At 39.1% G+C, this 25,701-nt stretch overlaps 1 protein-coding gene across 1 annotated transcript in view; it reads left to right on the plus strand.

The window, feature by feature from the left end:
• rnf13 (ring finger protein 13) overlaps positions 1 to 25,701 on the plus strand; it is a 190,037-nt gene that overhangs the window by 84,300 nt on the left and 80,036 nt on the right. Inside the window, exon 5 of the mRNA XM_078410455.1 lies at positions 23,633 to 23,720. Within this exon, the coding sequence (XP_078266581.1) occupies positions 23,633 to 23,720 (88 nt within the window). The remainder of the gene's footprint in view (positions 1 to 23,632; positions 23,721 to 25,701) is intronic.

The following is a 25,701-nucleotide window of genomic DNA, read 5'->3' on the forward strand; positions in this document are numbered from 1 at the left end:
ATTAAATTCCATCTGCCAATGGTCCACCCAACCTTTCCCCTGATCTGTACCTGTGTGTAGTCTTAGACAACCATCCTTGCTATCCACAGCAACATCAACTTTCATGTAATCTGCAAACTTGTTAATCATGCCTCCAACATTCATATCCAAGCCATTAATACACATCACAAATAGCAAGGATCCCTTCATCGATCCCTACAGTGCACTATTTGTCACAGATTTCCAATCAAAAAAGTATCCTTGCACCACTATCCTCTGCCTCCTTTCACCATGTCAGTTTCCAATCCACTTAGCCAGCTTGCCTCGAATCTCATGTATCTCTGCCTTTTGGACGAGCTGATTATATTGGACCTTGTCAAATGACTTGCTAAAGTCCAGATAGACAAAATCCACTGCTCTGCATTAGTTAATCTTAGTTATTATGTTAATGTAAAAATATTCTTTCCTTGAAAATAAATTGTCAGTAATGAGGGATATATCTGGGCATGTTCAGTGTGTTTACAGTTGGGTTTGGATTGCGTGGACATTGAAACGTTATTGTTTCACATTGTGATAAGGTGACGTAGCCATACCAAGCTTGCTTGTAAACATCACCTGGCCATTCCCTCTGCAGATGCTGCCTGACCCGCTGAGTTACTCCAGTACTTTCTGCTTTGCTCAAGATTCCAGCATCTGCAGTTTCTTATTTTCAATCTTTGCTGTTTCATTTGTGGAAACATAGAATAAGTGTTATCATTGAAGGGCAAAAAACTAATGAATATTATGATGTTTAAATCATATGATCGTTTAAATATGCCAAGTCAGTCCTACATGGCATCTCTAAAAATATGTTAGACATTTAGTAAGAGGATTTAAGAACGTAGAGTGGAAAGAACATCAGAGGAGAATAAAATCATGTTCTAAATATAAGCAGGGGATTTAAAAAGATTGTATCAGAGTTCAGGAATGTGTTAGATAATAAATAAATATCATTAATGGAATGAAGGAGGAGGGATTGTATGCAGATATAAGCAATGTGTGCATGTTAGGATGTAGTGCTGGAGCAGGGCAGAACGTGCAGGGCATATTTAAAAACAAAAGGAGCTTAGAAAAGCAAATGTGGGAGTGACGAATGAAAAGCCAGATGGCTTTGTTCAGGACAGAGTGATGTGCTTTACATTGCAGGGGCTAGCTGTGTAATTGCACAAAAAAATGGAATTTACAAAGGAGGAATTTGGAAAAGGAGAACTCCTTAAAAGTTGTTTCTTGAGTCAGAAATGGTGTGGATTCTTGTAGAAATGGGATAAGGAGGTAGATGGACAATTTTTTTGCCTCAATTAGATTGTGTTGTTGTCAACAGACCAGAAGTTGGAATCCATTCTTGGGATTGCCCAACATTGATAAGAAGAGTGAAATTCTTTGTCCAACAAACAGCATTACTGAAATGATTTACGCACACACTTTTAAGCTGTTGTGATTCATTTTCCAGTTGGTTGCCAATGATCATACCTTCACATATCTGCATTTTCGTTTTCCTTATCTGCTCTGAGAACAAAATTTATTTTAGAAATTTAGTTACAGAATTCCCTTTTGAGTTGCTTATCTGTTTCAATTGGAAGATTATTAAAATTAATACAAAGGGTAAATTGGGCCTTTGGAAGTCCAATAGTGAATGTATGATTTTGCTGGGTAGTTCACTAGTTTTATGGCTGATGATTTTGCAAAGAAGCATAGTAGCAACGAGCTATATTTCAGTTTTTAGAAGCTTCAACTTTTCTTCAATCAGCAGACTGCTGTGGAAGTATTGATACACGGAAAATAGAAACATCAACAACAAAAAATGCTCTGAAAATTCCTATTGGTGAAATAACAAATTCAGCAAACTTGCATTAAGGGTCAAGATGAGATCTAAGACTGTACTGTGCAGGAGAGACAAAAAATCAAATTTGTAAGCATTTGCCACAGGAAATTACAAACAAATGAATCTTTGTTCCTGATTCAGACAATAGCAGGCTGTTCAAGCAGTGACATACCCGGACGGTGACAGAATGCAATAATAGGCATTGCACCAAAGAGCTCCTGACCATCCAGAGATGGCATGTTTGTACTTGCTGGTGTCTTGTAGGTCGTTTGGCAATGTTTCTTTTAAAGTATAAGTTTCACCTATAATTAATTTATCTGATAATGTAACAAATTAAAGTGTAGCAGGATTATCTTTCTGCTGACTTTGAAAATGGAGACTCACCAATACAACAACAATGAAACAATAACTTGTATTTATGTATAAGATATAGAATAGAAGTCTTGCATTTATTTAGTACCTTCTAACCTTTTCAGTGTGCTGGTAAAGCATTTTTGTACTGAATTCATGGTTATAATGTGAGATGTTTGGTAACCATTATGCACAAGCCAACCCCCAGAGACCACAAAGTGATAATTATTGGATAATGGAACCTTGCAAGGAACTGCAGATGCTGGAATCTTGAGCAAAACACAGTGGTGGAGACACAGAGATCACCTCAAAGTCACATTCACTGCTACTTAAAGGGAGATAAGCAAAATGATTTCTCAGTGTGAAAATCCTAATTTTTCCAATCTTTGGTGTGCCTAAATTTGGCGTTAAAGCCAAAGCTTTATGGTAGTGGTCTATGTGGCAAAGCCATATTTGCTTTAGAATGCTGAAACTGTATACTTTTCAAAGGAGCATTTGAAAAAATCTCTGAAAGATGTAAACAGTTTAAAGTATTTACTTTTATAGGAGTTAGCAGGTGCTGCAACATTTAATGTAGATTGTCAAATATTGCAAAACAATTTATTCATGCATGTAATTATTCATGTAGGTAGTTGTTTCAGGATGTAGCCGAGACTGGTTAAGGTCTATGTAGTCCACAGTTTAGCTCTTAAAGTTGAGCCAAAATTGGAAAAATATTGCAAGTTGTGACCCAAAACTTGTTTTTACTTTTATAAAAATATATATGTCATCGGGTCATATTTTCTGTAGCAGGACACCTCATGGCATATGCTGTGAGCCAATCAAAAGATTTTCAAAAGACTTAGTCTGTCACAGACTGTCAAAAGACTTTTGTGCACAGACTTGCTGAAAGCGCAAGATGCTAACAGCTTATGACGGGAACAGAGAAAGGCTGACTGCCGACGTGACATCAACCGTCTCAACGTTTTCACTACCCTTACCTACTCTAACCTCTCCCCCGCTGAAAAGAGTTTGAAGAAGGGTCTCAACCCGGACCCATTCCTTCTCTCCAGAGATGCTGCTTGTTCGCGCTGAGTTACTTCAGCGTTTTGTGTCTATCTTCAGTGTAAACCAGCATCTGCAGTTCCCTCCTAAACAGAAAGCCTGAATGGTAGGGAGAAGTTAAAGTTAAATCAGATGTAGAAGAAAAATTACAGAAAATAATAGATTGAGAGAATTAAAACAAAAGTATGCAAAAAGAATTAATGCTGTTTTTCAAATCTCCAAAAGCAGTTTAAAAGACGGAAGGCGATCTATGCTTAAAATAATTAATTGTTAGTCATAATATATCACTTTGAAGAGTACTCGTGCTTTTTAATTGCTTATCATAAAAAATCACAATGAGTTTGGTTTGTGTCTGGGATGCAAATAGACAACTTAATGATACTTGATGCATATCAGTAGTAGGATAAACAGTGCAATGTGGTTTTGACTAATAGTGGAGTAAATGCAACTTTGGCAGCTGCATTTAAGTAATTGCAAATCAAAGCTTAGTTTATCTACCATGCATATAAGGAAAGACCCATAGCAGGCAACATTTCAAGTTGTACACGTCTGAAATGTGTGGTATTTTTACTTGCAGACTCGGCTAACCTCCATGTGCTTTACATTTTGCAGAAGTAAAATTTTACCTTTCACAATTGTCTTAATAATTCCCAATAAGCTTTTTTAAATTTCTGCTCTGCAGCTCATCAAATCTAGTTGATGGGAGACTGTTAAACCTGGCTTGCTGTGTTAGAGAAATCAACCTCGGGTGCTACCACCTTGACTAACGGTTCAGTAACGCTTGCAGCAAAGTTCATGGGTGTAGGAATGTCATCGTGTTCAATTGTACAATCCCCTTTTACCCACCTCCAGCAGAAATTCTTTGAAGACTTCCTAAAATGCATTTGGGAAAAAGAGGTATTGATTTCAGTTGAAGAATACAGTCTGGAATCAGAGTATGAGAATAAAGTTGGGGAGGTAGCAGAGATTTAAGAGGCTTTTAGACAGGCACATAGATATGCAGGGAATGGAGAGATATGGATCACATGTGGGCAGAGGAAATTTGCATCATGTTCAGCACATTCTATTCAGTTTTTGATGAGGATAGCAACTTCCGTCAGTAGCTGTAGCAATCATATTCTTTCCCAATGCTCTGAACTTTGACTCGCCAGAATAAAAAGTACAATGTGTATTATTTCGCAACTAGGGACTTGGTGTTCCTTGTTTAATTTGACGTGAAAAGGAATAGTCTTTTCATCGTTTAACCATTAGTCTTTTTAACTTCATTAAGTGCTGTGAGTGCTATTGGTTGCAAGTCAGTCAAAGATAAAGAAAATACAAATATCCAACTATTAACTTGGGTAATTCGGGCTGAAGACAGGTTAAATTTATGAACGAGAGATTCAAGCATAAAAAACCCCAAAAGAATGTGACATCAGTAAGACAATATTTGATTGATGCTATCTGTTCTAAAGATGTCAAAAACTTTCATTTTTCCGAGAATATTAAATGGTATGGTGTCATTACTAATACATGAATATTTAACACAAAGCTTTAGACTTTAGAGATACAGTGTGGAAACAGCCCACCAAGTCCGCGCTGACCAGCGATCACCCCATACACTAGAACTATGCTACAGACTAGGGACAATTTAGAATTTACAGAAGCAAATTCACCTACAAATCTGTACGTCTTTGTAGTGCGAGAAAAAACCAGAGTACCCGGAGTAAACCCACTTGGTCACAGGAAGAACGTACAAATTCCGTGCAGACAGAACCCGTGGTCAGGATCAAACCCGGGTCTCTGGCGTGTCAGGCAGCAACTCTGCCACTGCCCCAATGCTCACAAGCTGACTTTAAAAATTCTGAGTCTGAAAGAATTATTTGGTTATATACTAACACTGGACTCTTTGTTGGTCCTTAATAAACTAAGGACCTACATGTTTTAGAGCTAGGGTAGGAAACCATTGTGATCATCAAGAACGTGGAAACTCCACAGAGACAACATCACAGGTGAAGGTTAAACCCAGAGTAGAGGAGAGGAGGAAATGTCATCTATCCATGTCCACAAGAGATGCTGCCTGACGCGCTGTATTGCTCCAGCAGTTTAAAAAAAAAGATTAATTGAAGCTGAGACAGCAGTTCTATTAGCTGAGCCACTGTATCTCACCAAATGTGGCATATAATTTAAACTGATGAGCGTACTTTTATGCCAAGAAATAGGGACACAATAGTACAATGGTATTAAAAATTGATATGGTTATTCTGTCTTCTAATGCGTTGATTTTTGAGGAGGAACCTCATTTTCATTCCTTCTGAAGGCAAAGATTTCTTACCATCAGACAAACCAGCCTCCCTTCCACCAACTCCATCTACACTTCACGCTGCCTTGGCAAGGCCACCAGCATAATCAAGGAGGGTCTCACCCTGATCACTCCCTCTTCTCCCCTCTCCCATCTGGCAAGAGATACAGAAGTATGAAAACACATACCTCTAGATTCAGGGACAATTTCTTCCCAGCTGTTATCAGGCAACTGAACCATCCTATCACCGACTAGAGTGCAGTCCTGATCTATGATCTACCTCATTGGAGTCCATCGGACTACCATTAATCAGACTTTACTGCACTTTATTGTACACTAAACATTATTCCCAATATCCTCTATCTGTCCACTGTGGGTGGCTTCATTGTAATCATGTATAGTCTTTTCACTGACTGGATAGCATGCAACAAAAAAGCTTTCCATGTACCTCGGTTCAGAGAAATTAGACCCATAGTATAAAATTACATTGATTTTTCTTTTTCTTACTTGCTTTTCCACTTCATTTTTTAGGGAGAGAAATTTCTCATGTTCATAAATACATTTCATAAATAATTACTAGCTTTTCACAGAAGCCCAGTTTCTCAACTGTAATATTTCCCTCAAGATCTTTAATAGAGTTCTTTAAGATTGCACAGCAACAGAAACATACAAATACACTCAATAAATGTTCTCTTGAAAAAAACAATGCTATAATATTCTGATATTGATTCATGTTGCATTGCTACTTCTCATGGTTTTTTCATTCTGTACTGTCAACTTGAAGGACAATAACCTTTTCTGACAGGGCAAGTGTAAATGAAAGAAAAATCACCGTCTCTTACTGTAATTGTTTTGGTTAGTCCAAGCCTCAGAATGGCATTCACTATTGAATCAATGGGAATTACTTTCTTGTTGCAACCCTACTGACGTCGCCTTGCCTCCAGTAACCTTTCAATTGGAATAGAGCTGATCTGCAAGATGAATGGGAAGCTATTGGAAACACAATGGTCCAATACTCCAGTGTTTATGATCATGGTGTCTCAGCTAGTAGAACTACTGCTTCGGTTCCAGTAACTGCGGGTTCAATCTTCACCTCGACTGTTGTCTGTGTGGAGTTTGCACATGATTCCTGTAATCCACGTGGTTCCTCTGGGTATTCTGATTTCCACCCATATTCCAAAGACATGCAGGGTGGCTAATTAGCCGCTGTCATTTCACCGATGTGTAGGCGAGTATAGAATCTGGGGAGAGATGATAGAAACATGGGTAAATTAAATTTGAAATTAGTATAGGATAAAAATAAACCAGTGCTTGATGGCCGGTATGGACTCAGTGGGCCAAAGGTCTGTGTAATGCTCTATGACTTGACTCATTTTTTTAACTTTAATCTCCACTACAGAACTAAGATCATCCCATTACTGATGCACAGCTTGCAGTTGATTGGGTTTTTTTTGGTAAATATATGGGAATATACGATTTGCAGTAAAGAAAAGCTGACATGATTTTGCCCCACATTGAAATTCATTATTACTTTTCAGTGAGCCAGAAAAAAATGTTTGAAAACCAAGATCTCACTGAGCTGTTTGACTGCTAAACATTAGTAATACTTTCTTGTGCCATACAAAGTCATGGACAACCTACAGTAGTAGGTGCCTTAAAGCACTGGAGAAGTACCATCAACGTCTGAGCAAAATCCTCCAAATCCATTGGCAGAACAGGAGAATTAACGTCAGCATCTGGTCCCAGGCCAACTGCCCTGGCATTTATGCCCTGCCCTGTCCACTCTTTATGCTGAACTAGCTCCAATGGGCAAACACATTGTCAACATGTTTGACACCGGGCTTTGAAATTTTTCACTGTACTCAAAGTGCCATCGCCAGAAGAGACCTCCAGGAAGGTGTGAAGAAATTCTCCATGGTTGTTTTCCAAGTCTCTGGGAGAAAAGATCCTCACCAATTTAGGGGAAACTCGGGCTGGGACCACTCAAAATGGAGGAGGACCATCAGGGAAGAGACTGACGGAAGTACACAGCGGCCAAGTACAAATTGTGTAAGGAGCGCACAGCATTACAAGGAACCCAGCCATCTCTCCCACCTGTGGGTCTGTTTGGGGATCACACATCATGCTCTGCAGCACCTCAGGCCCCCACAGAACTGAAGTGGAAGGAAATTGGAATTGATCTGAAGAACTAACTAAGTAATATAAATTTACAGTTCACTGTGAACACATTCCATATCTACAGTTCTACAGATTAGACTTTAGAGATATAGCACGGAAACTAGCCCTTCGTCTCACCGAGTATGCGCCGTCTAGCAATTACCCTGTACACTAACACTATCCTACACACAGGATCATTTACAATTTTACCGAAGCCAATTAACCTACAAAACTCTACATCTTTGGAATGTGGGAGGAAAGCGGAGCATCTAGAGGAAACCCACATGGTCGCATGCAGAATGTGCAAACTCTGTACAGACTGCACCCGTAGTCAGGATCGAATCTGGGTCTCTGGCTGTGTAAGACGGCAACTCTACCTCTCCTCTTCTGTGCTGCCTTAATCTAAATGGAGATTGTACTCAAAATTTCACCAGTAACTTTAATAGGAATAAACATGTCAAAGCTCTCCTGATCTAGCATAGATACCTGCTGGGGTAAATATCTATGGTTCTACAAGTTCTGACAAAGTCTTTGACCCTGAGCAGTAATTAATTTTCTCTGTCCACAATTGCAAAATGACCAGAGTATTTCAGCATTTTCTGTTCTTTTGGAATTCCAGCATCTGCAGTTTTTAGATTTTTCAGCTGGCAGGAAGTCTGATCTCTCCTTTTGAACTTTGTGTGAAATTCTATCACATTCTGGTCAATGTCTCAAGTCCATTTTCCTGTCTGATCTCCTTATCCTCCAAAAATCATCTATTAATCTTGGTGGATATCATGGACTGAACATGGTGGAAAAATCCAAAGTTCTGCAACTAATTCAATAAATATTTCCTGATCTGCAAATAATTAACTATTTCCTCATGTGCAACTAATTAAATAAACATTTCCTCTTTTCAGGCCTAATGGCCTGCTGCCCTACTGAGAGGGTATTTTCTTTAATACTATGTTTTGTGCAGCTTTCATTCTGGATATTTTTTTAAAATTTGTAACTCCTTGCCATTTCGCAGAATGTCAATTGGTATCATGATAAATTCCTCACTGTGTTTGTAATAAGCAGGAAGTGCTTCTGCTAGTTACTGCAGTAACGTAAATCGGCATTCCACTCAGCTTCAACTCTGGAGGAGATTACCAGGATGACAGAGTAATGCTTTGAGGATGCTGTCAAACTTAGTAACTTGTGGTTACAGGTCAGAGATTCCTGATCAAAGTGGAAAAGTGGGAAGGCTCAAAGAACCTCAATTCTCTTAGGATGCATGTGTAAGCATTGTGAAAATGATGTACCTCCCATGCCATCCATCCCTTAAAGCAACTCTGTGGCAAAGTCATTAGATCCGATACTTCTTCAACCACCTCATCAGAATCCATAACTGAAGTGGAAGCAATCACCATGAACGTCAACTCCGTCTAAGATGGAGAAGCTGCAGTGTAACCAAAGAAAATCTCTTGCACATTAAAAAGGCAGTAGGACATTGTATCATTAGATCCAGTTTTAGGATCAGCAAATATTGGTTGAATAGAACCTAAAGAAGCAAATATTCATAAGCATGTTCTAAATTATGTGGTGATATATATTGTACTCTTTTTATGTCTATTTTTTAAGGCTTATCTGTAGCAGCCAGCTGATGTATTAAATGTTGATTCATTTAGTCATCCTCATGAATAACTTCAGTTCATTGAAACAAGTTACCAAGACATCCGGAATTAGAATGACTTATTCTTTCAAAAATAACTGTCTGTCAGAAATGCATAATTGAGCAAATTTATGCATGCCAGCTTGAATATGGTTTGATTCTTTTCTGTTTAATAATCTACCACTAGGCAAGGCATATTTGCGGATTGATCGGAATAAGATAAGTGCAGACTGACAATATGGAGCATATAGTTGTGGGCAATACAAAGGGAGTCTGTTCTGGAGAACTGTTTCTTGAACAGTTCTTTCTGAATGATATTATTATAGAAGAAAGCTGAAGCATGTCATTCTACAGTAGGTATAGCAGTGGATATGAATCATTCTTTTGTCAGCTTTGGCTCAATGGTAGTACACTTATCATTGAGTCACAAAGAAGCTTATGGGTGGACAACCATCACCAAAGATTTTGCTGAGATATTAGATGACATAGGATGGGATGAGGTTCATTGAGGCCATAATTGGCAGCTCAAACTGGTTGGCCTAAATGGCCTGTTTTTGACAACCATAAACTTAACTGGCTTTTGTGATATTATGCACTGTCCAAGATAATGAAGAACAATTGGTTTCCTTTTTTTTAAAGGATATTAATGAGCTTATTGTGTTTTGATGGTAGTTTGGCACTTTTACAGCTGCGAGCTTTTGATTTCTAGGCCCTTAAATCATTCAAAGTCTTAAACCATAGAGGGATTTCAGTTCATTCTTCTTATTATTGTTCTCTGCCTGATTTGCTAGTTCAGTAATATAATTTAATATACCAATTGTGCTGCTGTCATCTGAAATCTCTACTGAAGGCTTGTGACTGACTTAAAGCTTGGTCCAGTTGCATGCAGTTCAAATACTTCGCTGTTATCCTGTGGGGTGCTGCTTCAAGATGATAAAGGTATGTTGATGAGGCGCAACTGATGAAATTGTGATAAAACTTCCATTCGAAGATCAATTATCATTCGAAGATCAATTATCTTGATTGTTAAACTACTGCAGTATCTTTTATATAGTTCCAGGCCTCATTTTAGTCTTCTTGTATTGCTGGCCTGATTTGAAATTTTATTTGAACAAAGTCAAACATTTCCAAGATCCAAAGTAAAATCCTTTGAGCATTCTCAGCTCAAGTACATTAATTATTGAATCTTAAGGGTAGATGAAACTTTTTAAACGTAGCACTGAAACACTGTGTTCTCATGAAAGTAATTAAAAATATCTAAGAAATGTCACAGAGTGTAGAATGGGATATGAATGCTGTCTCATCTACAGCCTTTTATTGGCCTGATGTGATTGATTGAGAATAAGATTCCTAGGGCTGATTTTTAATGAATTAGTTTCCAACAAGAATGTTCTGCAGTGGTTAAATCACTGCTCCATGTACAGGCGAATCCCATGTCACGGAGGGGTGGTTATGTACCAAGAAGAAAGTCCGATTCCGTTTTTGTGACACAAAGCTGCGTCACCTGGGCATGCTTTATAAAAGGTGAGATTAAAAATTGTGATACATTTACCTTTTTTTCACATTAATTTTGTGAGAACGTGATGTTATTCTCTCTCTGAAATTTTTGGGTAATGATTTATGAAAGTTGTAAGGGCAAATTTCTCATATCGGAACAATCACAGCATGGGGATTGCCTGTATTATGTTTTGAAGATTGTTATATATTTACAAAATGTAGCTGGAGTGAAAGTAGAATTGCCAGCTCCAGTCATTTGTATTCGTTTCGTGTTGGAAAGAATTGCAGTTGCTGGTTTAAATCGAAGCTAGACACAAAATGCTGGAGTAACTCAGCGGGACAGGCAGCATCTCTGGAGAGAAGGAATGGGTGACGTTTCGGGTCGAGACCCTTGAAGAAGGGTCTTGACCTGAAACCTCACGCATTCCTTCTCTCTAGAGATGCTGCCTGTACTCTTGTAGTCTATATCATTAGAGGTATTTAAAGTGGAAGTAAATAAACTTTTGAAAGATCAGGAGATTGAGGGCTATGGAGCTCTGGCACAGAAGGATGAGGTCCAGGGAAGATTCGTCGTGATCACATTGAATGGTGGTGCAGACTTGAATGGCCTTCTCCTGCTATTCTCTTGTGTTCAACTCTTCCCTCCCTTTTAATTTATTCATTTAGAGATATGTGTGGAAACAGGCCCTTTGGCCAACCAAGTCTGTGTCGACCAGCGATCCCCATACACTAGCACTATCCTACCCACCAGGGACAATTTACAATTTTTACCAAAGCCAATTAACCTACAAACCTGTACGTCTTTGGAGTGTGGGAGGGCACGAGGGGAAAACCCACGCGGTCACGGTGAGAACGTACAAACACCATTGAGACAACACCCGTAGTCAGGGACGAATCTGGCTGTCTAGCGCTGTAAGGCAGCAACTCTACCGCTGCGCCACCGTACTGCGGTGATCTCTTCACCGATTGGGGCCAAGAATATACTTCTGGGAAACTTGTGGTTAAGTAACGTGCTTCATCATTCTCTGGTGCAGTGAATTGATCGAATAAACCACTCTGGCTACTGGAGTTTCTCACACTCCGATTGCAACAGTATGCGTTGACCTATAGAGATTGGATGCTGGTCGCAAACTGTGACGGATTGCAGGCTAGTTTGGCTGCTGGAATCTTTGGAATGCAGTCTGCTGCTGTGCAAATTTTTAGCAACATGACTAAATGTGCGGCTTGTCCCTGGATTATTTTTCCCTGAAGCTCATCCCATTCCTGAATTGCGAGGGCAAATAGGGTGGAGGATGGTCGCTAAAATGATTGATTCAAAACAATGTACCACATTCCTTAACCATCTTCCTGAAATGTGTCAAAAGCTGTTCTAGCTCCAAGACAAAACGGTTTCCTGAGTTAAAGTGACATGCCTCATGAATTAGCCATTCAAAAAAGGAAATGTGATTTCCAAAAGTCAAAAATTACTACACTTTGATATCGTTGATTTTAAAAAAACTTTCCACATCACAGTCAGCTCCATTGGGCAAGCCACATGTCTGTGCATTTGGGATGATATTGAGGAATTCTCGTGCCTTCAAATGATACTCCCACCTTACGCAACTTGCTTAAACTCTCACTGACGTAAACAATTCTTTCAGCTCACTGCTGAATTTCTGAGTTGCACAAAAAGTTATGTTACAGTAGCAGCTCACTATTGCTGACGCATGCGATAGTGTGACGATTAATGTGACAAGTAGAAAGGCTTGGGGGATGTGCAAAGATTTGGCGGGGGAGTCAGTCTCAGTCTACTCCATGACAGAAGGGGGAGGAGTTGTAAAGTGTGATAGCCACAGGGAAGAAGGATCTCCTGTGGCGTTCTGTCCTGCATCTTGGTGGAATCAGTATGTTGCTGAAGGTACTCCTCCAGTTGACCACTGTGTCATGGAGGGGGTGAGCTGTATTGTCCAGAATGCTCTGCAGATTGATCAGCATCTTCCCCTCCAAGACCACCTCCCATGAATCCAACTCCGCCCCCAGGATGGCGCCAGACTTCCTGATGAGTTTGTTGATTCTATTGGCATCCACAGCCTTCGCCCTGCTGCCCCAGCACACGGCAGCGAAGAAGATGGCACTGGCTACCACCGATTGGTAGAACGTCTGCAGCATCTTACTGCAGACATTGAAGGAGCGGAGCCTTCTCAAAAAGTACAGCCGGCTCTGTCCCTTCTTGTGCAGGGCCTCAGCGTTCCTGGACCAGTCCAGTTTACTGTCCAGGTACACTCCAAGGTATTTGTACTCATCCTCTCGTTGGCAACTACATTCAATGCATCTCGCACAGCACTCATAGTTTTTCTGTAAAGGTTTTCTTTTCTATTGATTTTCCCTAATCATGGCTGGTGAAAGACAAGTGCTGAACCCACTTGCAAACACACTAATATAGACTTAGAGATGTAAATGAAGATGATAAAGAAATCTGAAGGTGGACAAAGTGAATCGGCCACTGCACGTGAACTCAATTTCTCGGTATTGACAGTGGAAACAATAGTGAAAGATGCTGAGTGTATTAAAATTATTAAATTGTTTTAAATTCTTTATTCCTAATAAAGGTAATAGCCCACAGTGTATAATGCATTAGATAATTTCTTATTTTTCATAGTATCGGCTGTACGTTATAGCACATATATAGTAAATAAGCACGTGCACAGTAATACTCTAGTCTATTCTGATTTACGTAAAATCTGATTGTGTAAGGTTTTACAGAATGTAACCCTTGAACCTCCTGCTAACCAGTGGCCTATTTTCTGGAACCCACATTATCTTTGAATGGAAGGACATGAACTGAAGGTACTGATAAATGTTAATCTAATGCAGACCTTGAGACAGGTGCAGAGTAGAGTGCAGAGAGGCCCAGACACTAAATGTCTAATTTAAAAAAAAACTAGTGATTATATTCCATGGAATTTAAGAAGCGGAGTGTTTAAAAAAATTATTTTAACCTATTAAAAGTAAATTCATTATTTCTATTCATCTGTGAGCCCAGGGCCAGGGATCATGGCCTGAAGAATTATAATGAATAGAGTGAAAGGTTTGGAGATGCATGGAGTAAATGTATATATTTCTTAATCAGTGGCCATTGATGCTCGGCTAGTCATATTGATATTTTGTTAACCAGCGACACAAAGGTAAATGAAGTGATGTCATGGTCTCATTGAGTGGCAGTCAGGATTAAAGGGTTAAATGTTTCAATGCCCCACTCTTTAGTCAGTTATGGGATAGCCTTTGAGGTGGTTCACACATGGTTTTAGTCAGAGTCACTGCAGCACTTTCTATTCACAATAATCTTCTGCATAGCATTCCTTGAAACAAAGTAATATTGTCTAAGTCAGTAAAGGTTATCAATTAATCTCAGTTTGCTTGTTGAGAGATCTGACATTTCAGTTAGATAAGTCCTCAATTGTGTCTATGTCTAGTCAGCAGTAATTGGACTTGGAAAATGAAGATAAACATGAAACAATCTAATCAACTTGTATTTTCATATCCTTAACAATATCGGAATGCTCAAAGTTTCTCAAATTATGATTGCTGCTCTAATTTGAAGACATAACTGCCTGTTGGTTAATTTCTGCTGCAGTAAAGATCTAAGCTGCTTTGTGTTTTGTTTTAAAGCAGACCTGAACAAGTAAACTAAATCCCATGTAGATCACTCAAAAAAGATAGCTGCTCTTTGGAAGTTCCCATACACTTTGAAGCATTAAATCTTTACCATTAATTTGTGTAAGTGAACTTTGCCATTGCTGTGACTTGATTGTGCAGTTGCATAAGTAAATTACAATAAACCTGTTCTGTAGTCTGTAGGGTAGTTAATTTGCTTCAAATTTTACGTTTATAGAGTCGTAGACTGACAAGGCATGAAAACAAGCTCATCGGCACTTGGTGTTTATGCTAAGCGCCACACTTAAACAAATCCCGAGTTGATTATCCCTCTATTCCGCTACCACTATCTTTTTTTGTTATGAAAATTGCTGTTAGATAGTTTTGCATAATTCACTTACTCATATTATGAATGTCTGGATCTCCTCTTGTTTTGAGAAGTTTCATTTGTTGATGCCTTTTACATTGCCAAAACATTATAGGGTCTGATGCTTGTTTCTATTGTACTCCATCAGAATGTGTCCCAAATTATAAAATGGCCATTATCTGTTTGGGTGGGGGGGGGAGAGAGAGAGAGAACTCAAGAACATTTGCAGGTAAAGCTGTAACCTTTCACTGTGCAGAGCATTTCTAAAATAATTTTTATTTTGGATCGCTAATATTTGCAGTATTTTTCTATTATATTGTGAGCATTAGTTGTTGAGTGCAACGGTCATTTGGGTTCATAAATGATTGAAAGCGTAAGTTGTCTTCCAAAGCTTTGCCACCACTTGGAACCATCCTTTTTTGCTATTATTTCAGCCTTCTCTAAAATAGTCTTGTCTACTTCATTTCACATGCTACTTTGAATATGCTTGGTTTTCTTTCTCAAATTCAGGGATTCTTGCACTTGTTTTGAGATGCTGTTAAATTACTTAATTTTAACTGGGTCTATTAAGTAAAATCTGTAGAGGGAGGTGGTGAAACACTGACGAGAAGAGACACTCAAGGGGGAATAGGTGCAAGCTGTCGTTCTGAAAGCTTCTTGCTTGTTGAATGTGTTTATGTCCTCATTTTCTTCCAATGAAGAAAAAAAGAACATGAGCAGCAGTCTCCTGATTTGAGGAAGGGCATTATTGCTATTGAGGCAGTGCAGCGTAGGTTCACCAGGTTAATTCCCGGGATGGCGGGACTGACATATGATGAAAGAATGGGTCGACTGGGCTTGTATTCACTGGAATTTAGAAGGATGAGAGGTGAACTTATAAAAACATATAAAATTCCTAAAGGATTGAACAGGCTAGATGCAGGAAAAATGTTCCCGATGTTGGGGGAGTCCAGAACCAGGGGTCACAGTTTAAGAATAAGGGATATGCCATTTAAGACTGAGATGAGGAAAAACTTCTTCACCCAGAAAGTTGTGAATATGTGGAATTCTCTGCCACAGAAGGCAGTGGAGGCCAATTCACTGGATGGTTTCAAGCGAGAGTTAGATTTAGCTCTTAGGGCTAAAGGAATCAAGAGATATGGGGAAAAAGCAGGAGTAGGGTACTGAGTTTAGATGATCAGCCATGATCATATTGAATGGCGGTGCTGGCTCAAAGGGCCGAATGGCCTACTCCACCTATTTTTATATGTTTCTACTATGACCTCTTGATCTTAATCTGTCACACTGTAAGGTTCCGATTGAAGTAATCCTATCTTCGACACAACTTTCCCTTACTCTCTGTGTACTCTTAACTTATTTGCTGATTAAATGTCTGTCGATGTCTGTCCTGAATCTATTCATTGATTTTTGCCACCACAACTTAGTAGGTCGAGAATGCTTAGATTCACAACTGCCTGAGAGAAGAAATTCCTGCACATTTCTGTCTGAAATGGGACTTGTAGAAGAAAAATCAGTAATTATGTATGGAGATTTTTAATAAAATTGTTTAGAGAATTTAAAAATGTGCAGATATTAGTTGACAAGTTGCATTCCTACCCAGAAGCCATATTTTATTAAAAGTAGCATTAAAAAGCTGTTCATTACTGGAAAACATTGCAGTATTGAAACAAATTGCACTGGATGTTAATGTTTGGAATTCAACTAGATATTTGGATGAAATAAAAGCAGAACATTCTGGAGATACACATCAAGCAGTATCTGTGGACAGAAACAGATTTAATGAGCCATGCACAAATGCAATATGTAGTGCAATGAAATAAATATTAAAGTTCAGCATATGGTGTCACATTATAGCATTAAGTTAAAGAGAAAAATTGCAAAGACTGCAATGAGGTATGTTGGAAGATTGGGACTATATCATAGCATATGTATGCACTGTTCAGTCGATGGCTCACTGTTCCTGAATCTGTTGATACATGCCACCCCGGTCTTCCCTTCTCTCTGCTCCTGTCTGGCAAAAGGTACAGAAGCTTGAAAGTGTGCACCACCAGACTCGAGAACAGCTTCCTCCCTTCTGTTATTAGACCTCTGAGCGATCCTTCCATGAGCCAGGGTACTGTACAATACACTATCCCATTGGAATTTGTCTATGGAGCTGTTGCACTGCAATGCTGAGAACTATATCCTACACTCTGTATCTTCCCCTTTGCTCAACCTATTATACTTGAGTTTGACTTGACAGTATAGTATTGTATTATCTGATTAGATAGCATGCAGAACAAAGCTATTCACGATACTTTGGTACATGTGAACCTAAACCTAGCTTTGTATATTCTGCCCAATGGGAGAGAGGATGACCAGCGTGATAAAGGTCCCTGGTTATGTAGGCTGCTTTCCCAAGGCACCGTCAAGCCAATATGGAGTTGATGATGTGGAGGCTGATGTATGTGAAAGACTCACAGAAAAATTCTCATTCTTTTAACTTTCTTTGTTTAATGTGTTTAGAGAATTATGGGCACTGAAATATTAGAATTATATTCCCAGAAATAGACCATATTTTATGAAAAAAGTCATATTTTCATAATTATAATCTTTATTTGGAACTCATTCCCTTTGGTATGTAATTGGTGAGTCTGCAGATGTTTATCTGGTCAGTCAAGAGTGGACAAAGGAAGTAAAAAAAGGAAGTAAAAGGGATAATGGATCTCTGAATCCATTATATAATAAAAATAAGTAAAAGGTTGGTTGTCTGTGGTCAGAGTAGGAAAGAAAACCCGGCCACTGTACAAATAGAACTAGACCTATGGTGATATTTTCTGATTATCAAATGATTGGAGGGAGATCCAGGCAATGGTAAGGAGAGTAGTGATAGTAGCAATTTTATTTTTAAGTCATTAAAGAAATCATTTAGAACATTTGACAATGTTATGTCAATGGCTCTAGTTCTACAAAATGGTGACCCAGTTCTGTTAACACACCAAAGATAGACACAAAAAGCTGGAGTAACTCAGCGGGTCAGGCAGCATCTCTGGAGAAAAGGAATAAGTGATGTTTTGGGTCAAGACCCTTCATCAGACTGAGTCAGGGATGGGGAAACTAGAGGTATGTTAGCACTGCTTTCTTTCCCCCTTTCTCCCCCCTTTCTCATTTGCTCGTCTATCAAGATCGACTGCATTAGATTTTTACTGCCTTTACTGCATTAGATTTGTTTACTGCCTTTCTGTGCTTTTGAACTACTTTGGTGGATAAGTCTGCATTACCCTTCAGAGACAAGGGTGCTGCAAGCTCAAATAATGCTGCTGACTTTCTTTGACGAATGATAAATGTGACAACAAGTCCCACTATATTAACTGTTCAACTAAGCTTTCTGTTGAGGTAGAATCAACCTTTTCTTCTCTATCCTCTATATTCCTTTGTAGCTGTTGCCAATATATTTTTAAACCTAAAATAACTACTGATCTGTGTTGGATTTCTCTTTAATCTTTGTTAGTTGAAAGCATTTTGTCGGCAGGTTTATGAGTGCAAGGCATTTAATCTGAATCCAATCTCTCCATCAGCTCCTTTCTGGATTTTGTCAATAGCATGTGAAAATCTTAGAACTTCAAAAAAAAATCAACAGACCCTTACCAAACTTTGGCTATTTTCTTAAGAATCTGTTTTGACTGTTAATATCTTACTCTGATTCATGATAATTTGAGCCAGATCGTCTTTCACTCTTCCAGATTAAGTAATGCAAGGTGACGTGTTGTGATTCTTGGTGGGAGTAATACTTTTATCATTGGCAACTCTGGATAAACCACAATGCTTGCAATTATTTGACTCCGTTCATCACTGTAGGACCTTACGTGTATTTTAGAGCCAATTAATTGCTTTGTGTAGTCACGTGTCATATATGTGACGAGCAAGCAAACTAGAGAGGGACACTGGGCCAGTCACAGTAGCCTCTTGGTGGCTGATCCAAAGGGAACTGCAGGATACCCCCACCCCCTTGTCCAGGTCTGACTTCCACACCTATGCATTCACATGTAGAAGTCAGAGAAGACCTGCAGGATTTGATTCTTCAGGTTGAACTTGCATTAGTGCCCCGAAGGTTTAATACGGTCAATAGATTAATTTAGAAAAGAATAAATATTTGATCAGGAATAGGATTGAAGGTTATAAGGACACTCCTGGTGACATTTAGTATTCCCTGTGCTTCACACATTATGGAAATATCATCTGCCAGAAAACGAGTTGAATACTGAAAATATGAAGTACAAAATCAATGGCAATTAGCAGCGTTCAAAGCATGTACTTCAATATCAGGCTTAATCCCCTATCAGAAATGTGTAGTGGAGAAGTAGTTGTTTGCAACTTTGGCTGTGACTGTTTACATGATTAAGTTAACAAGCCTGGAGTTGTTACTCATGTATTTAGGGCTCAGGCAAGGGGTTGACTTTGTCTGATTATTCTCAAACCCTGGATTTAGTTTAGTTTAGAGATACAGCATGGAAACAGGCCTTTCAGCCCACCAAGTCCATGCTGAGCATTGATCATCCGTCCACACTAGTTCTGTTATCCCACTTTCTCAACCACTCCCTACACACTAGGGGCAATTTACAGAGGTCAATTAACCTACAAGCTCTGCACATCTGTAGGATATGGGAGCAGCTGGAGGAAACCCACGCAGTCACGGAGAACATTCAAACTCCACACAGACAGTACTTGAGGTCTGGATTGAATCTGGGTCTCTGGCACTGTGAGGCAATAACTCTGCCAGCTGAGCGACTGTGCCACCCTATACTCAAACTTTATTTTTGTCCGTTCTATATTACAAATTATTATAATGCAAATGTTTCTCTGCACCACATTCCTCTGGTTTCAAAAGCATTAGTTAAAATCTAAGTTGGGCCTTTTTGGAGTAGAGAACTGAGAGGGGTGAACTGATAAAGTTCTTTAAAAGTAAAGTCATTATTGGGTAACGGTAAGGCTGTTTCCAATGGCAAGATAGATCAGAAGCAGATGTATAATATAAACAAGTCCCATTGAGGTTTTCCTCATGCAGAACTTTAAAATGTGAACTGGATACTGCATGAAATGGTTAAATGCACACTACCTATTTTGGGGGGGTAAGGGCAGTTGGATTGAAAACATGAAGGAGTAATAAGGTAGAAGGAAATGCATGGAGAGCAGAAACAATGTCAGAAATGTGGAAAAAAGGAATTACCAATGATGGTTTACGAAAAAAGACCACATGCTTGAACAATTCAGTGGGTCAGGCAGCGTCTCTGGAGAACATGGATTGGCGATATTTTGGATTGAGACCCTTCTTCAGACTGATTGTAGTTAGCGGGGTGGGGGGTTGGGAAGAAAGCTGGCAGAGAGGAGGGTCAGGAAAAGCCTGACAGGTAAAAGTTGATAAGGTGAGGTTGGGGGGGGGGAGGTTGATAGACAATGTCAGGGTGGTTTGGACTTAGTTACCTATTGCTACTTTGTACGTTTTAAACAGCACATGAGCAAGATGAGTTGAAATTTTAGAAAGTATCTTCGGTGGAAACCTTGGGAAAAAAATGCAGATGACGGTTAATGTGGCAACAACAGTGCTTCCTGATTGTAAGGGAGAAATTCAGCATTTAAAACATTAGCCATGTGAATTAACCATTGTTGTAACCTTTCCTTCCTTGAACTATATATTGCAGTTGTTGCTTGTCTCATGGGAAAAGTGGTTCTCTTCAGAATGGATTTTATAAGAACTTTGCAGCCCTCAAACAATTATCAAATAATTGACCAAAAGAGGAAGTAAGCAAGGAACTTGATCATGCTCTCCAGCACTCTGGCCATTTTTCATTATTTTACCGTTTTACTCTTCTAATGTTTGTTACTGTATAATGTAGTTGAACCTTCAGACTAACTGTCCTGAGTAATTGAAATCCCAGATTGAGGCTTTCTCTGCCCAGAGATGGTTTGATTTACCGCTATCATACCAGTGAAGCTTTATGGCTGTTTGGAATTTTAGCTTGTGCTAAGACAGTTGAGGTCATGAAAAAAACAATCATTGTACTGGAGTGGAAGTTCTGATGTGTTGTGTGACTCTTCCTTTCCACCAGCTAACATTTTTACTTTAAAAATCAAAAGAAAACTGCACACCCTGGAATAAAATAAAATAAAACACTGGAAAAGCTCAACAGGTCAGATGTGCCTGATGTTCTGATAAAGGGCTTTTAATTTGAAACGTAAACTGTTTCTTTGTCCAAAGATTCTGACTGACTATCTGAGTTTCCCCGCATTTTCTGTTGTCATTTTATTTTGGGCTCATTTAGCTGTAGATGCAAGTAATTGAGTCTAGTCTGTCACAGTTTCTTTAATAAACTTCTTAAGGAATATAATTTGCAATTTCAATAGTAATGGTTTTAAAAAAAAATTAAACTTCATGTCCTGGCCAAGTTCTTAAACGGATTAACAGGCTGGAGTTTATGGGGACATCTTCAACTCTTTTACTAAGTCCAAGGTCTCCACCTCCTTTAAAAGGACATCAATAATATTAGTGCTCAAGAAAAGTAAGGTGACGTGCCTCAATGACTACTGACCCGTTGGTGCTAATGTTCATGGTGAAGTGCTATGAGAGGTTGGTTATGACGCATATCAACTTCTGCCTTAGTAAGGACATGAATCCACTACAATTTGCCTGCTGCCACAACAGATCAGTAGGGTATGCGATGTTGTTGGCTCTCCACACTGCAGTGGACTACTTGGACAATAAGAATATGTATGTCCGGTTGTGGTGCATTAACAACTCACTGTTGAGCTCAGCAATCAACATTCATCATCTCCTCCAAACTTATCATATTCTGAGAACTGGATCTCTGCTGATCCCTATGTAATTGAATCTTTGACATCTTCAGACCATAATCAGTACAAATTGGGAGCAATACTTTCTACTCAATAACCATCAATGCAGGAGATTCTCAAGGATGTGTGCTCCCTTGCTCTACTCTCTGTACCCACGACTGTAGCCAAACACTGTTCCAATGCCATCTTTAAATTCACAGACAATACTACCATTATTGTATGAATGATGGCTAATGATGTCAGAGTATAGGAGGGAAATTGATAATCTGACTGGTGCTAGAATAACCATCTTGCTCTCAACATCAGCAAGACCAAGGAGCTGATTGTTGACTTCAGGAAGAGAAAGCTAGAGATCCACGAACCTGTCTTCATCGATGGGAAGGTAGTGGGGAGAGTCAACAGCTTCAAGTCCTTTGATGTGCATATCTCTGAAGATGTGTCATGGGCCCAGCACATTGATGCAATAACAAAAAAAGCTCATCACAGCTTCTATCTCCATGGAATATTGAGGAGATTTGGTAGATTTAGGATGAGGAGATTTGGTAGATTTAGGATGAGGAGATTTGGTATTTCGCTGAATACTCTATCAAACTTTTACAGACATATGGTAGGGAGCATATTGACTGGTTGGATCATTGCCTGGTTTGGTAACATGAATACCCAGGAATGAAGGAGGCTAAGGGGAGTGGTAGCCATTACCCTATACGTCATTGCTACTGACTGTCCTGCCATCTAAAGGAGATACTGCCTCAAAAAGATGGCCAATATCATCAACGTCCCACACCACTCTGGCCATGCTTTCATTTCGCTACTACCATCAGGAAGAAAGTTGGGGACGCTTCTTCCAGACACCATCAGGCTCTTGGTCACTGCACAACACTAATCACTTCCTTGGAAATCATGATCTTCTATGGATTGTGTTTTTGGTGGCTCTTGGGCTTTGATTTTGCTCTATTATGGTCACCCATATTATCGTTACTAATTTATTGTATTATTGATTATTATGTTCATTTGTGTGTTGTTGCATTAATGGACCTGTAAAGCTATGGCAAGCGAGAATTTTATTGTTCTGTTTCTGGCACATATGATAATTAAACCCTCTTGACTCTTGACATGTTATGTGATATGAAGGTGATTTTATTGAAGAAATAAAATAATCTTCCTCTAACAATTTTTTGTTCAATGTATAAAAAAATGATAGTATTGATGCTCATTTTTTTGTCAGGTTTCTGATTTTGGTCACAGTAAAGGAATAAAACTATCACTGAGATCCTTGCAGATTGTGTGGGGAAGCCCTCTCAGTGGGTAGGCACTGGGTTCCATTGTCATTGTTGACCCATGCTGATCTGGTGGCTATTATTGCCACCCATGCCGTACTCTATCAAGCAGGCCATGTGGCCGACGGAGGACCATTAACTTTTTTTTTAAAAACAACAATTTTTTGCATTGTTGAAAAATAAACTCTGTAATTTCTTAAATCTAATCTACTCACAAACTATAAGATGTGACAATATTTTGACTGTAGTTCTTTCTGGTAGAGGTGTACATTTAGACACTTTGGAGCTCGACTCTGGTTGTACACCTGCTCTACAAGTAACAGATTTGTTCAGATTTATATTTTAATACTGAACACAATGTTATATTGTGTTCCAAAGAATCAATATTTATCAACGATATAATGGGGAACAGGTTGTAAATCCCAGTGCAAAAGCACTGCCTTGATGAATGTTATATGCCATAAGTTCTAGCTGGTAGGGTGGAGTGTTCAACATTCAGAGTTACTGGGGAGACTGATCAACCTGATGTACAATGGGAACTTTCAGTATGAATGTACTTTCAGTACTGTGTGTGTTGAGCAAAAATCATTATGTTTGGGTGAGAAAGTGAATTCTGATGTTACTGACTGATTATTTAACTTCAATTAACTCTGGTTAATAATTGGACAGAGATGTTGTTCAGATGTGCAGTTTAACCTTCCTGTTATTTTTTTTGCCCCCTTAGGTTTTGAATGCTCAGCGAGCTGGATACAAAGCTGCTATTGTATACAATGTTGATTCTGATGATCTTATTAGTATGGGGTCCAATGATGGTAAGTAGGCAGTTAAATGTAAATCAATGCACAGTGGAAGGAGTCCAAGTCCATGAACCGTTGGCTGGTCTTGGCTGGGACAATAGTAGCAGACTGTAGAGTTACAGAAAACATAAAAGGGTCAGGATATCTGATCCAGATTATTGCGCTTTGAATTCTGCTAGGAGTGCACAAATGTATCTCAGGAGAAATTGGGACTGGCCTTTCTAGGATGCTGTTGGTCAGAAGGCTCACACTCTGTCCATGCAGTCAATGTAATATAAAAGGGAATTCGAGAGGTTATCACAGACCTACTTACATTAATCAGAAAAGTCCCTTCTTCACTGAAGGGTAGAAAGCAATGGGAAGAGTAAAGCATGGTACAGATTGGCTGCCATGCATCCGGAGTGGAATTACTACAGAACATAATGTAAGTAAACAAAGCAGTAGGAGGCTATTCTGCTCCTTCTGCTAGGCACCGTCCATAGCATCATGTCTCTCTCTGTTTTTGTTTTCCTGCGCCAATCCCATTTCTCTTGATTCCCTCAATAACCGAAAATGGCTCCATCTTTATTTTGAATGCACTCAGTGACCAAACCTTTACAGCCCGTTCGAATGTGGAATTCGAACGATTCAAACTCTAGGTGAAATAATTTCTTAGTCTTGAGTAACCTGTCCATTGAGACAATGATCATCAATCTTAGACTGCACAGGCAGGAGAAACAAGATCATGGCATCTACCCAGTTAAACCCTGGCCAAGAGGAATGTACATTTCAATGAGATCACCTCTGTTCTAAACATGGGAGGATCAATCTGCTAATCTTTCTTTAGTACAATAACCTGCCATCCCAGAAAGCAATCTTCCACACTCCCTCTGTCGCAAAATAGTCTCCTTTATAGTCTCATATAAATATTCAAGGTCAAGGTTTCAAGGTCAGTTTTTTGTTTCAACATATTCTATATAATTGGAGTAAATCATTTTGACTCTTGCACTCATTGTGTGCTTTCCTAATTACTTGCTCATCCTGCATGTTAACTTTTAGTGATTCATGTGCAAGGAAACCAAAATTGCTCTGAATCCCAATACCTTTGTCTTTAATCACAAATGAAAATACTCAAGTTTTAACTTGTTCTACCTGAGTGGATTGCCTTGCACTTTTACTACCATATTCCATCTGTTGCATCTTCGTCCATTCATAATATGCCAATGTCTGTGGAAACCATTGCTCTGTGTTATCCTTAGGGCCACCCAGCTTTGTATTCTCATCGGGCGTGGATATATTACATCGGATTCCCCTCATTCAAATCATTGCTGTCAGGATCTAGCACCTATCCCTGCACCACTATTTTGGGGAGTTTTCAAAATCTTTTTCTTTTAAGGCTGACAAAAATTAATTCATTTAATTCCTCTGTCTTCTTTCCTCCTCACCACTTTCCCCCATATAGTTTACTTTGTCTGGATGTGGAAAAGACCCACATTAACTATTGACAATCTTTTTCATTCTTTTCCTATCCAGAGAAGCTTTAACAGATCAATTTTGTTACTCCGATTCATACAGGCTAGAAATGTGACCTTCAACCCACTGAGTCTGCAACCCCACAGTTTGACTCTGATAATCAGTGCGTTGTGTGGGAGAGCAAAGTGGATTCAATGACCTTCATATATTTTTTTACTGTACCTGCCCTCTTGGTATACTTATGACATAATGGCATCAGATAGGTACCAGATTGACTCATTTTCCACCAGCTTTATTATTGTTTAAATATTTAAGACACTGGAGAAACTGGGGGATATATCTCCCTCATTTAGATCACGGGCTAATATTTTGAATTTAAGACATTTGCAGATTATATTTTGTGTGTTCATAAGTTGCATTGTGATATGTTGTTACGTGCGGGTTTGGCAGATGAAAAGACATGGAGGGTGCTGCTTCTGAAGTAACTTTTAATTTATACATGGGACTTTTCCTGGTGCGATATATATTTTTTCTCTGAGAAGTG

Source organism: Rhinoraja longicauda, chromosome 13 (assembly GCF_053455715.1).
Source record: "Rhinoraja longicauda isolate Sanriku21f chromosome 13, sRhiLon1.1, whole genome shotgun sequence".
NCBI classification, from domain to species: domain Eukaryota; kingdom Metazoa; phylum Chordata; class Chondrichthyes; order Rajiformes; family Arhynchobatidae; genus Rhinoraja; species Rhinoraja longicauda.